Source organism: Leucopleurus acutus, assembly GCF_964270905.1.
Source record: "Leucopleurus acutus genome assembly, chromosome: 20".
Taxonomy (NCBI): Eukaryota; Metazoa; Chordata; class Mammalia; order Artiodactyla; family Delphinidae; genus Leucopleurus; species Leucopleurus acutus.
This window is the reverse complement of record NC_139162.1, coordinates 17,972,025-17,985,256: the sequence shown is the minus strand read 5'-3', so window position 1 is coordinate 17,985,256 and position 13,232 is coordinate 17,972,025. Positions and strand designations below refer to the sequence as shown.

Sequence of the window (13,232 nt, the reverse complement as noted above, 5' to 3'; positions counted from 1 at the left end):
GCACGGGCTTTCTCTAGTTGCGGCGAGCGGCGAGCGGGGCTACTCTTCATCGCGGTGCGCGGGCTTCTCATTGTAGTGGCTTCTCTTGTTGCGGAGCACAGGCTCTAGATGCGCAGGCTCAGTAGTTGTGCCTCACGGGCTTAGTTGCTCCGCGGCATGTGGGATCTTCCCAGACCAGGGCTCGAACCCGTGTTCCCTACATTGGCAGGCAAATTCTTAACCACTGTGCCACCAGGGAAGCCCAGAAGTTACTTTCTAGACAGCTTACTGTTTTCAGTCTCCAGGTAGATGAGAAAAGAATCGGACCACAATTAAGTCGCCCTGTAATTGTGAAGGACATAATGATGGCTTCCACTACTTTGATATCTTTGCTGTTCTGTCATCAGACTATGGTATGTTTTACTTGTGCCTGTTTTGTGTGAGTCAGGCTTTTGGTGGGTGAATGAAGTTCGATTTCTAGAGAAGGAATGCTCTTTAATCTCCTCAGTTTCCTAATCACTGTGATTTATACCCTGCAGTGAGTTTTGAAGGATGCACCGGTCTACCAAAGACAGTCTATGTTTCTGATGACACCCGATTCAAAGTGGGCACAGATGGCGTGGTTACAGTCAAACGGCCTTTACACCTTCATCATCCAGAGATGAGTTTTCTTGTCCATGCCTGGGACTCCACCCGCAGGAAGCTCTCCACCAAAGTGACCCTGAAGGCAGTAGTGCACCACCATCACCACCACCATCATCATGTACGTTGGAGTGTTTCTTAGAAGTTCACTATTATTTTAGTATGCTGCTTAATCCAGGTTTCTCTGCCTTGGCACTATTCACATTTGGGGCTGGGTAATTTCTTGCGTGGGTGTGTCCTGTGCACTATGTGATGTTTAGCAGCATGCCTGGTCTTAACCGCTAGATGCTTGCAGCACTCTGCCAGTTGTGACAACCAAAATTGTCTCCAGACACTGCCAATGCCCCCTGGGGGTGGGCGGAAGGGGTGCTAAATAGCCCCTAGTTGAGAACCATTGGTCTAACTGAACTAGTTCTTGCTGTGGATTTTTTTTGTTGTTGTTGGGTGGATGGCAAGATACACTACCTTATTTCTGCAGGTAGTGTAGAATAGGGGGTAAGGGGATGGATTCTGTCTGGGATTGGGTACCAGCCCTTCTATTTACTACCCGAGTAGACTTGGGGGAGTTATTTAATCTGTCTGTGCTTGAATTTCCTTATAAGTAAAATGGGGATAATAATGACTACATGAATTATTACATGTGAGTTGCTGGAACTATGGTAGGCGTATGATAAGTACTCAGTAATTGTTAACTGTTCTTCTCATTCCCTTCCCAGAGGAACAATGAACACGAGTTCAGTTCTCTGGTCATTTTGCTCTTCGTGTCTCTAGTGGAGAGGGCCTTGGCAAAGAAGGGGAAGAATCAGCAGGAAGCTTTTGCCTGTTTGGACTATAATCTCCACAAGATCCTTCCCCATTGTATCTGCAGTGCCTGGCCTTTGGGCCTGGCACATACCAGGAGCCCAGTAAATATTGAGTGGACAGATGGGTGCATTGGCCACAAATGAAAGGATACATGTCCGCCCAGGTTCTTGGCAAGAATGTTTCGGGAAATTGTTAACCAAAGCCAAATGCCTTTGCCAGTTTCTAAACTGCTCCCATGGTGCTGCCTACTGAAACGTCTCTCTGGAGGGCCATTCTAGTTGTATCCCGCTATCGCGTTGGGAGCGTGGAAGTACTGTAACTGCCAAGGCCTTTCAGGCTGGCTCTTGTCTTTCTCCCTGAAGACTGTTGAGCTTCTAGGAATTTAATAGTCCTGATAGATCTGATTTTTCTCCCTGGTGTAATTGGCCAGACCAGAAAAGTGGGGAACTAAATTAACATAGCTTCCTGACTTAAGTCTCCAATTAATTCCATCATTCATGTAAGTCCAGCCTGGTAAGTTCTTGCTGGGCAGCTGTGTACGGAAGCCTCTTATGATGCACAGATGTAAACAAAGTTGATTTTTCAACTTTTCCTCTTCACCTTTGCCATCTGCCTTCATGATTATGTTCAAATACGTATTATAGAAAAGCACAAATTACAGTGATTTATGTAAAATAGAGTATTTCTCTTTCAAGTTAAGGCGATTGAGTGGTAAGTTGTGGCCAGTATGGAGACTCTTGTAGTCATCAGGAGGCTAGGTTCTTTCTTTCCTTTCTGTTCTATCATCCTCGGCATATGCCTCCCATCCTCAACAATACCTCATGATCCAAGATGGCTGCTGGATCGCCATTTATCATAGCTTTCCTCTGGATGTTAGGAAGTTGGAAGGGAGGAAGCCCAAAAATGTATCACTTAGTTGTCCACCTTTTTTATTTTATTTTATTTATTTATTTATTTTGCAGTACGCGGGCCTCTCACCGTTGTGGCCTCTCCCGTTGCGGAGCACAGGCTCCAGACGCGCAGGCTCAGCGGCCATGGCTCACGGGTCCAGCCTCTCCGCGGCATGTGGGATCCTCCCGCACCGGGGCACGAACCCGTGTCCCCTGCATCGGCAGGCAGACTCCCAACCACTGCGCCACCAGGGAAGCCCTGTCCACCTTTTAAAGAAGGCTTTGTGGAATTTTGAAGCAATGTTTCTTCTTACATCTCATTAGTTGGAACTTGGCTTCATGGTCACACCTAGCTACAAGTGTAGTATAGGAAATGTAGTTTTACTTAGGTACATTGTTGGACACAAAATTTATATATATATGGGGAGAGAGACAGAGGGAGAGAAAGAGAGATTTTTGATTTTAAATAAGAAAGAATGGATATTGAGCGGTAGGTGGCAACTCTACCACAGCTGGTTTGAGGTTGACTTTGGTTTGCCCCTAGTTCAAGGGACCCTTGTGGTGCCAGGTGGCCCTACACTGGAAGGGGTGATAATCTTACCTCTCTTTTACTTCATATAAGAATCGATCCTATATATATCAAAACATCACATCGTACACCTTAAATACAAACAATTTTTATTTTGTCAGTTATACCTCAAGAAAGCTGGGGAAAAAATATAAATAGATCTAACTTTCCAGTTTTGTCTCTTTGGTTGGATGGGTTTTCTTGGTCTGGTATCCTTGTTTTCTGAGGGATGGATCCCATGTTCAGTATGTTTAGACACGATTCCTTTTAATTTCACACATGAAGGGAATTCCCTGGTGGCCTAGTGGTTAGGATTCTGGGCTTTCACTGCCATGGTCCTGAGTTCAATCCCTGGTCAGGGAACTGAGATCCCACAAGCCATACGGCACTGCCAAATAAATAGATAGATAGATAAATAAATAAATGTCTTTATTTAAAAAAAATAATAATTTCACACATGAAGATGTTAATGCTATGTTTTGCCAGCACAATGTTCATCATTATTTATTATCATTCTCTGAAAATATTCCATAGTCCTGATGTCAGCAAGGTGTGCTCTTTGCCTTCCTCTTCAATATGGCAAATGAATTTGCATTCATTCATCAAGGCCTGTTTTTTTTACCATGGCTGTGCAAGATGGTCATTTTTAGGCTTAGGATACCGTGTTGAGAATCAGTTTAGTATTTATTCCTGTGCTCAGGTCAAATCCCAAATTCCACTTCATTAAAACTATAACTCAGTGTTTTCCAACCAATCCAACCATCATCTTCATCATTAGCATTTATTGAGCACGTACTATGTTTCAGGCAGTATTCTAAGTGCTTTACTGCAATACTAGTATCACGTTTTATCCTTCCAAAGACCCTATGAGGCAGATACTAATATAATCCTCATTTTAGACGTGAGGAAAGTGTGGGACAGAGAAGTTAAATAATCAGCTCAGGAAGGTGAGGTGTCAGAGTGAGGATACAAAGCCAGGCAGCCTGGCTCCAGAGCCTGCCCTTGGCCAGGGCAGAACTGCTTCTCTAGGAGGTTAATGCAGAGGGTGTGTGTTAAGGGGTGTGTGAGTGACTAGTATACAGGAATGCAGGATTGGGAAGGATTTTGTGATGATATCTGGTCATATTTCATGTCTGTCTTGTGCATTTTGAGTCACATTTTAAAAGCCAGGAAGCAGGGCTTGACTCTCACTTGACAGACAGGGATGGGTGACTCTGTGGAGGATGGAAAATGTAATTGTCCTGGAACCTTTACTGTGTTACTACCAATCACTTTAGAACACTTAAAACAATTTGGAAGATCTTTCCTTCCATCTTCAGCTATCTTATTTCCCTGTGTGTGCATAAAGTTATCGCACATGAAAACTGTTCAATACAAGTCTCAAAGGGCACTTTTGGTTCCCATCCAAACAACTTCTGTTAGAACAAATGGAAACCATACAGATATACTAACACAGTGAGATTAAGGGATTAGTATTGATCACAAAGTAGTAAGTTCCCAAAACTTACTCACTTAGGCTAACTCTACTTTGGAGACCTATATCACTAGGAAAAATATAAAAGAAAAGAATATTAAAAACACCTGAATATCTAATTGTTGAATAAACTCTGATAGTAAATCATTGGAGTATAATGTCCTATTAAAAATGACAGGCTTGGGACTTCCCTGGTGGCACAGTGGATAAGACTCCATGCTCCCAATGCAGGGGGCCTGTGTTCGATCCCTGGTCAGGGAACTAGATCCCACATGCATGCCGCAACTAAGAATTCGCATGCCACAGCTAAGGAGCTGACAAGCCGCAACTGAGGAGCCTGTGAGCTGCAACTAAGGAGCCCACCTGCAGTGACTAAGACCCGGTGCAACTAAATAAATAAATAAAATAAATACATAAATAAAATAAATATTTTTAAAAATGACAGGTGTGAGATATAGGCTTGAAATAACTCTTAAATAATGTCAAACCCTCAAACCTATCATCGTGTGTGCATAATGATTACTGAACTCTGGACACTAAGAAGGATCAAAAGAGGAAACCGTCTTTCTGATACGGTAAAGAGGTCCATTGGTTTTGTTTTGGCTGTTTTATTTTGTTGTTAAACGAAAGCCATGCCCTGCCCTCAGAAGGCTGGAGATGCTGACTGCCTAGGTTGTTCAGCCCGTATCATCTTTCCTGAATTATCTCATTTTGTTCCTCATCTTCTTTCCTTTTAGGACTCTCCCTCTGGAACCCAGACAGAAGTGCTCACATTTCCCAGCTCCCACCATGGTCTCAGGAGACAGAAGAGAGACTGGGTTATTCCTCCTATCAGCTGCCCAGAAAATGAGAAAGGCCCATTTCCTAAGGCTCTGGTTCAGGTACAGAAGGAAGTTCTCTATTTCTCTGGGAGGAATTTGGCAGAGAAGGACCGAGGAGAGAAAGGGAAAAGAGCCAGTGTCAGAATCCTTCCTTGCTAATTCATTTCTTTCTGTTTTGTCTTCAGATCAAATCTAACAGGGAAAAAGAAACCAAAGTTTTCTACAGCATCACTGGCCAAGGAGCCGACGCACCCCCTCTTCATGTGTTTATTATTGAAAGAGAAACAGGATGGCTAAAGGTGACGGAGCCTCTGGATAGAGAACATATTGCCAAGTACATTGTGAGTGTCTCTTAAAAGCACTTAATGATGGGGTTACATCCTTTCAAAATTTTTTTGGTCAACTCACGCTGATCATAGATCAGATGTTCTGGACATTTGAAGAGCTTAACTTGATACCTTTAGACCTGTTGATAAGGAGAAATGACAGGAGAACCTGCAAAAATTGGGGGCTGTTCATGTTTTCCTTGTTAGGAATAAAGTGGGGAGAGTCCTGGGGCATCAGACATGATCTTAGACCCAAGATGTCAACCTGTTCTTGGGACTCAAAGTCCCTGACACATAGGCAGAGGCTGGTGTTGATGTTGGGGAACAAAAACTATTTCTGGGCCTTGAGAGCAGTGTGCGCTTAGGGAAGCTGGGAGGTAATGCTTTGATGCCAAACACAGGGAAGTCTGGGGGGAACGCTAGACTCGAGCAGCCAGAGCAAATTCGACCCTGCTTGGAACCAGTCAGAGTGTTTTAGGCTTACACCTTTATCTCCTAGGCCCGGCCCCCAGCCCTTATGTGGGAAATGGGGCTCTGAGCTGGTGGATGTGTTCTCCAGCCCATGGTCTCACAGGTCATGGTCTTAACCAGTGTCATGACCTCACTGAAGCAGCAGCACGTGTGTGGGGGATGTTCTGTGCTTGGGGCGGGGCAGGGGGGGGTCCATGCATACTTGAGTGGGAGGGAGTGGGGGCCGGGTGGAGCCCACTCTGCTCTGGTTGGAACACTTCTCCCACCTTGTCTTCCCGAGTAACCCTCACCTGGCTCTTGCAGCTCTTCTCTCATGCTGTGTCTTCAGACGGGCAAGCAATCGAGGAGCCGATGGAGATTGTGATCACCGTGACCGATCAGAATGACAACAAGCCTGAGTTCACCCAGGAGGTCTTCAAAGGGTCTGTCATGGAGGGCGCTCTTCCAGGTACGTCCAGCAACGAGGAGATCAACACCCATCAAGACACTTAGATGCTTTGCACCCCCAAGTGTTGGGGCTGGCGTTTGGGGTCAGACCCTTCATATGCACAGAACTTCTTTGGAAGACACTGTTTGTGTGTAAAACATCCTACCTATAGAAATATGTATAAAATGTTTAAGCCCAGTTTAAGAAAGGAGCAGTTTAAGAACAACCTTCCCTGATTAAGTAACAGATCCTTGTTAGTAGTTTACAGACCCTGTACAATCCTTCCTGATCACATTTTTTCCCTCCTCCGTAAAGACAGCCACCACCCTGACTTTTGTGATAATCATTCCCTTGCTTTCATTTATCTTTTACCACGTGTGTACTTACCGTTTTGCCTACTTTTCTACTTGGTGACAAACTTTTTCCAAGGTGGCTGAACCAATTTATACTCCCACCAGCAATATATATCATGGAATTGTTTGACTTCTTTTTGGCCAATCTGTTGAGTGTGTAGTTATATCTCAACATAACTTAAAATGGAATTTCTCTGATTATTAATGGACTAAATAAGCATCTTATCATATGTTTGCTGACCAGCTGGGTTTCTTTACAACTTGTCTATTCAAGTCTTTTGCCCTTTTTGTCTCTTGGGCTGTTTGTCTTTTGCCTATTGATTTTTCTTTTTTTTTAAATGTCAAATTTTATTCCAAAAGGGCTCCAGTAGTACCAGAGACATTGATGTAGAGTTTGAATAGTGTTTTAGGTAAAGTGAAAATGGATAAAAGCAATATTTCAAGTTAATATATTTTTAGATAATGTGATTTTAAATGTTTCAGTTAAAATGTAATAAATATTAATGAACTTATTTGCAAAACAGAAACAGACCCACAGACAGAAAACAAACCTATGGTTACCAAAGGGGAGAGGAGAGGGGGATAAATGAGATAGACAACAAGGTCCTGCTGTATAGCACAGGGTACTTTACTCAACATCTTGTAATAAACTATAATGAAAAAGAAAAAATGTAATAAATATTAAAAATAGATGTTTTAGGGCTTCCCTGGTGGAGCAGTGGTTGGGAATTCGCCTGCCAGTGCAGGGGACACGGGTTCAAGCCCTGGTCTGGGAAGATCCCACATGCCGCGAGCAACTAAGCCGGTGCTCTACAACTGCTGAGCCTGCGCTCTAGAGCCCGCGTGCCACAATTACTGAACCCGCAGGCTGCAATTACTGAGCCCACATACCCGGAGGCTGTGCTCTGCAACAAGAGAAGCCACCACGAGATGCCCGTGCACCACAAGGAAGACTCGACAAAGCCAAAAATAAATAAATAAAAGAAATAAATTTATTAAAAAAAAATAGATGTTTTAGTATTTTATCTATTTTGACAGGTTTATACAGAATTATAGGGGAGTTTTTTTGTTTGTTTGTTTTGTTTTTAAAGGAGAACCACTTTATTTTGAGTAGTAAATGAAACTCCATTTATAACATAATAAACAAACGTTCCATCGATTTCTTCACGGTTAGTCCAAAGAACAACTGCTTTAATTAGAATTTACATTTCACCTTAAATATTCTAAAATCCATCCATGTCAACTTTGGAGTTTTAATCTTGCCTGATACTATGAAATAGGGCAAACCTTGATTGATGGTCAAATTCTTAATTTTTGCTGTTCAGCCACTTTTCTTGCTCTTGCTCTCTGATTCCGTACATTCCAGAGTGTTCAGTGGACTTGCAATAAACTTCCAAGATGAAGGAGAATTTCTTGCTCATTGTTTGCCTGAACTCTTGACTTGTATTCATCTTTCTGAACAAAAGTATGCTCCAAAAATGCCCACAAGTTCAGCTACTAAAACTCCTTTAAAGATCTGCTTTGCCAGTGGATCCATAGCACGGGCTATCCTGAGGCACGTACTTGTGGGGCTGCGCATGCCTGCCTGTTGATTCTTTTTTTAAATTTATTTTTGGCCACGTTGGGTCTTTGTTGCTGCGCATGGGCTTTCTCTAGTTTTGGTGAGCAGGGGCTACTCTTCGTTGCGGTGCGCAGACTTCTTATTGCGGTGCGCAGACTTCTCATTGCGGTGGCTTCTCTTGTTGCGGAGCAGAGGCTCTAGGTGCATGGGCTTCAATAGTTGCGGTGTGTGTGCTCAGTAGTTGTGGCTCGCGGGCTCTAGAGCGCAGGCTCAGTAGTTGTGGCACACGGGCTTGGTTGTTCTGCAGCATGTGGGATCTTCCCGGAGCAGGGATCGAACCTGTGTCTCCTGCATTGGCAGGCGGATTCCCAACCACTGCACTACCAGGGAAGTCCCTGCCTATTGATTCTTGTTTTTTTTTTTTTTTTTTTTTTCTGCCTATTGATTCTTGAAGAATTATTTAGGGATTCTGTGAACTAGTACTTTGTCACAAGTGTTGTAAATATTTCCTTCTACCTTGAAGGCAACAGTCTCAAATGACCATTCTCTCAGGTGGAGCTGTGGCTAAGAAGCCAATTACGGAAATTTCTGGTATTTTTCCTGTTTTATACACTATTCACTCAGTATAAGAGACATAGCAAAAATGTTTTAGCTTAAGGTTATTTATTCCCCATACTCCTCACCCACCCTCCCCACCCAAAATATCCTCTGGAAAAGCTGGGTTCTGGGAACACCACTTGCTCATTTGGTGGAATGCTTTCTTCCTCCCCTAGCACTTTAGTCGGAATTTTGGAAATTAAAGTGTAGCTTGACTAAATCTTCTCCTTTGCTTCCAGGGACCTCTGTGATGGAGGTCTCGGCCACAGACGCAGACGATGATGTGAACACCTACAACGCTGCCATTGCTTACACCATCCTCAGCCAAGAGCCTACGCTGCCGCACAACAAAATGTTCACCATCAACAAGGACACGGGTGTCATCAGTGTGCTCACCACCGGGCTGGACCGGGAGGTCAGGGGTCAAGAGGATCCAGAGGGTATTGAGGGCAAATAGCTCGATCGTCTGGATGATGTAAAACTCTGCCGAGGCCAGTTGCTGCTTAGTATGGTGATGGTTCTGAGCTTTGTATCTAAACATTTGTCCAGAGGTTTGGGGCCAGGCAAGCAGGCATGTTGGCATTTAAGCAGATGAGAAAATAATCTGTTTCTATGTGATGGGCTGGGCTGTGCCTGATGTGGCTGTCAGTCCTGACTCAGGTGTGTTTGATCTCTACAGAGTTTTCCCATGTATACCCTGGTGGTTCAAGCTGCAGACCTGCAAGGTGAAGGCTTAAGCACGACTGCAACAGCTGTGATCACAGTCAATGACACCAATGATAACCCTCCCATCTTCGACCCAACTATGGTAATAACCCTGCACCTCCTTAGAGAGTCTCCAAAGGTCCTTGGTTGTTTCCCAGTATCTCATGGGTGAACCCTTTGGAAACGTTTTCCAGACTAGTAAACTTGAAGCTAAAAAGCAAGCAGGTCGGGATGTCAGTTGTCTCTGCCCTCCTCAGCCTGGAACCTATTGACACAGGTTTCTGAAGTTGCAAAAAACACCTATTTTTAGTTTTTTTTTTTTTTAAGGAACTTCCATATAAAGATGTTAAAAAAAATAAAAATAAGGGAAAAAAAGCACCTATTTACTGCATGTCCTCATCTTGGTAGCAGATCTTACCAGGTTTTAGTTATTCATTGAACAAATATTCTCTGGGTTTATACCAGACACTGTCTTAGACACAGGGGATATTATCACAAACAAGGCAGACGACACTTCTATTCTTGTGGAGTTTATAGTCTAGCTAGGGTGATGTTATACAACTTATACCGATTATTGTGTATAATTATATTAAATGCAGTCAAGGAGAAGGTATTGAGAGCTGTGTGAAAGAACCTGAAACCTTATTGTGTTACCTAGAAATCAGCTTAATGGTTAGTAACAGAGATTTGACTCTTGTGGTTTAAACAAACAGGGTTGACTTTTTCTCTTGTGTCACTAACGGTCCAGAGGTAGATAGTCCACTCAGTCAGTAGAAACCAAGCCTCCTTTATCTGCTTTCCCACCATCCTTGGTACATGGATTCTATCCCCATTGTCACCTTGTGGCCCAAGATGACAGCTGGAGCTCCAGCCATATCTGTGCTTCGTTCAAGAAGGCGGCAAAGGCGAGGGGGCATAAGGTCTTGATGTCAAGTCAAGTTTTCTTATTTCTGTGAAGACCCATCCCACAAGTTTCATTTACTAGCAACCGCTGTCTGCAAGGAAGACTGGAAATACAGTATTTTCTCTGGGCACGTCGCTGCCGTCAACCACGTAGTTAGTGAAGAAGAGGAGAGTGGATATTCAGTAGACAATTAGCGGTGTCTGCCACTCTAATCTAGCCACTGTGAGTACAGGAGGCTTAAGAAAGACAGATTAATGCCCCGCATCAAAAGGAAGCTTGATGAATAGCAAGAACTGAAAAACAGTCAGTGTAATGAACCAAATGAGACCAGGTCCTACAGGACCTTGTGGACTGAATTTAGAATTTCAGAATTTATCCTGAGTGCAGTGGGTTGTTATCAAAGGGTTTTAAGTAGAAGACTGTAATGACCAGACATTTATGAAAATTACTGGTACCACTGAGAATGATGGGGAAGACGGGAACGGGGGATAAGCTACAGTGTCAGCAGTTGGGCCAGAGTACGCTGAGAGGCGCGGACAGCCAGGGCCTTGGCTCCTTCAGGTACTCACAGGGTCCCTGAGTGCTGGCTGCTCCACCAACAGGAAATAAGGGCCATGCTGGTAGGGTGGGCACTTCTTCAAAGACTCATCAAAGCTTGGGCTCAAGAAAGGACTCCCTTAGCCTGAACCCTGGCTCCTGAACCCTGGCTCCACTGCTGGGTCTGAGTATGTCCTAAGTGACACATCCTTTTCTTTGCTCTGCAGTACGAGGGGTCGGTGCCTGAGAACGAGGCTAACGTGGTCATCGCCACACTCACAGTGACCGATGCCGATGTCCCCAATACCCCAGCGTGGGAGGCCGTTTACACAATATTAAACGATAACGAGAAACAGTTTGTTGTCATCACAGACCCAGAAACCAATGAAGGCATTTTGAAGACGGCTAAGGTTTGTATCGTTCCTGGCAAGATGCAGAAATTGACAACGCAGCCAGAGGCCCTTGTCCCCTGGTGTCTTCTCTGAAGTAGATTAGTGTGGCCTTGGTGGGGTGGGGGAGGGCAGCTCTCCCAGATTCTGGTGGGGTTTGCAGTGACTCTTCAGGCTCATGTGAGAAATCAGGAAGCTCCCACACCACACCCTACCATCTGTTTTATTTTTATTATTATTATTTTTTATAAATTTATTTTAGGCTGCGTTGGGTCTTCGTTGCTGCGCGCAGGCTTTCTCTAGATGCGGCAGGCAGGGGCTACTCTTCGTTGCAGTGCGCGAGCTTCTCACTGTGGTGGCTTCTCTTGTTGAGGAGCGCGGGCTCCAGGTGCACAGGCTTCAGTAGTTGTGGCGCACAGACTTAGTTGCTCCGTGGCATGTGGGATCTTCCCGGGACAGGGCTCGAACCCGTGTCCCCGGCATTGGCAGGCGGATTCTTAACCACTGTGCCACGAGGGAAGTCTGTACTATCTGTTTTAATATGTTCTTTCTCTGAAACATTTGCCCACCCCGCCATATCCATTTTGCAAATGAGAAGAAAAATGGTTTATGGTCTCTGCTATTTTGCTGGATGATTTTAGAAGAAGGGCAAATAAGCCTGTGAAAGATCTCTAGGAAACATGAACAGTAAGAAGTTGAGTGATTTCCTTGTTGAAGTTAGTCAAAGAGTTAATGAACGGATCCCTAACTTAGCGCCAGAGGTTTGACTTCCCCTTGAGCAAGTGAGCAGACCCTTCATTTCTGAATCACTTAGTACGTCATCTTAACTCCCACTAAACATTTCTTTGTTTAAATTTACTTATTTAATTTATTTATTTTTTTTTGGCTTTGTTGGGTCTTCTTTGCTGCATGTGGGCTTTCTCTAGTTGCGGTGAGCGGAGGCTCCTCTTTGTTGCGGTGTGCAGGCTTCTCATCACGGTGGCTTCTCCTGTTGCAGAGCACAGGCTCTAGGCGCACGGGCTTCAGTAGTTGTGGCACGTGGGCTCAGTAGTTGTGGCTTGCGGGCTCTAGAGTGCAGGCTCAGTAGTTGTGGTGCACGGGCTTAGTTGCTCCGTGGCATGTGAGATCTTCCCAGCCCAGGGCTCGAACCCGTGTCCCCTGCATTGGCAGGCAGATTCTTAACCACTGCACCGCCAGGGAAGTCTTCCCAGTAAGCATTTGATGTCAGCGTTTTCTGTTATTATTCTATCACCAAAAGAAAAAGTAGTAATTTGAGTTCCCGCCATACGAAAGGTCCTTCATAAAAGCTCCAGTTGATCCCTTACAGTGCCTCTGTGAGATAGTTCCTTTTCCTACTTATTTAGGTGTGGAAACAGACCCAGAGGTTCTATTGCCCAAATCACACAGCTAGGAAATGGCCAGGCCGGGATTTGAGCTCACTGCCAACTGATTCTGAACTTTATGTTCCTGCCACTAAACTTACTGGGGTTAGGGAGGTGGACAGGCAGGGTTGTTTGTCCATTTGCTGTCACATGGGCTGCATGTCAGCATAGGATGTGAACATTCTTATTGGTCTCAGGTAAATAAATGACTTAATGTGCTACATTTGTTAATAGAGGCTTGCCACTTGAGATTTCATGTAGCTCATCTTTATTTTTATTTATTTATTTTTTCATCTTTATTCTTTACTGGGGTTCTCAACATGAATCTGGTTGCATGTTAGTCATTGGGAACTTTTTAAAAAATATTGATGTCCAGACCCCAACCTCAGAGATTCCTATTCG

At 44.2% G+C, this 13,232-nt stretch overlaps 1 protein-coding gene and 1 pseudogene across 2 annotated transcripts in view; one reads left to right on the top strand and one right to left on the bottom strand.

Annotated features, from left to right (window-relative positions):
* CDH1 (cadherin 1) overlaps nucleotides 1-13,232 on the top strand; it is a 78,144-nt gene that overhangs the window by 48,657 nt on the left and 16,255 nt on the right. The window contains exons 2-8 of the mRNA XM_082863189.1: nucleotides 519-742; nucleotides 5,095-5,238; nucleotides 5,364-5,519; nucleotides 6,279-6,423; nucleotides 9,153-9,328; nucleotides 9,593-9,721; nucleotides 11,287-11,469. Of these exons, the coding sequence (XP_082719315.1) occupies nucleotides 641-742; nucleotides 5,095-5,238; nucleotides 5,364-5,519; nucleotides 6,279-6,423; nucleotides 9,153-9,328; nucleotides 9,593-9,721; nucleotides 11,287-11,469 (1,035 nt within the window). The 5' untranslated portion in view covers nucleotides 519-640. The remainder of the gene's footprint in view (nucleotides 1-518; nucleotides 743-5,094; nucleotides 5,239-5,363; nucleotides 5,520-6,278; nucleotides 6,424-9,152; nucleotides 9,329-9,592; nucleotides 9,722-11,286; nucleotides 11,470-13,232) is intronic.
* On the bottom strand, nucleotides 7,709-8,295 carry LOC309977215 (protein CEBPZOS-like; annotated as a pseudogene). Its single transcript has one exon. The product of its transcript is annotated as a protein CEBPZOS-like (transcript).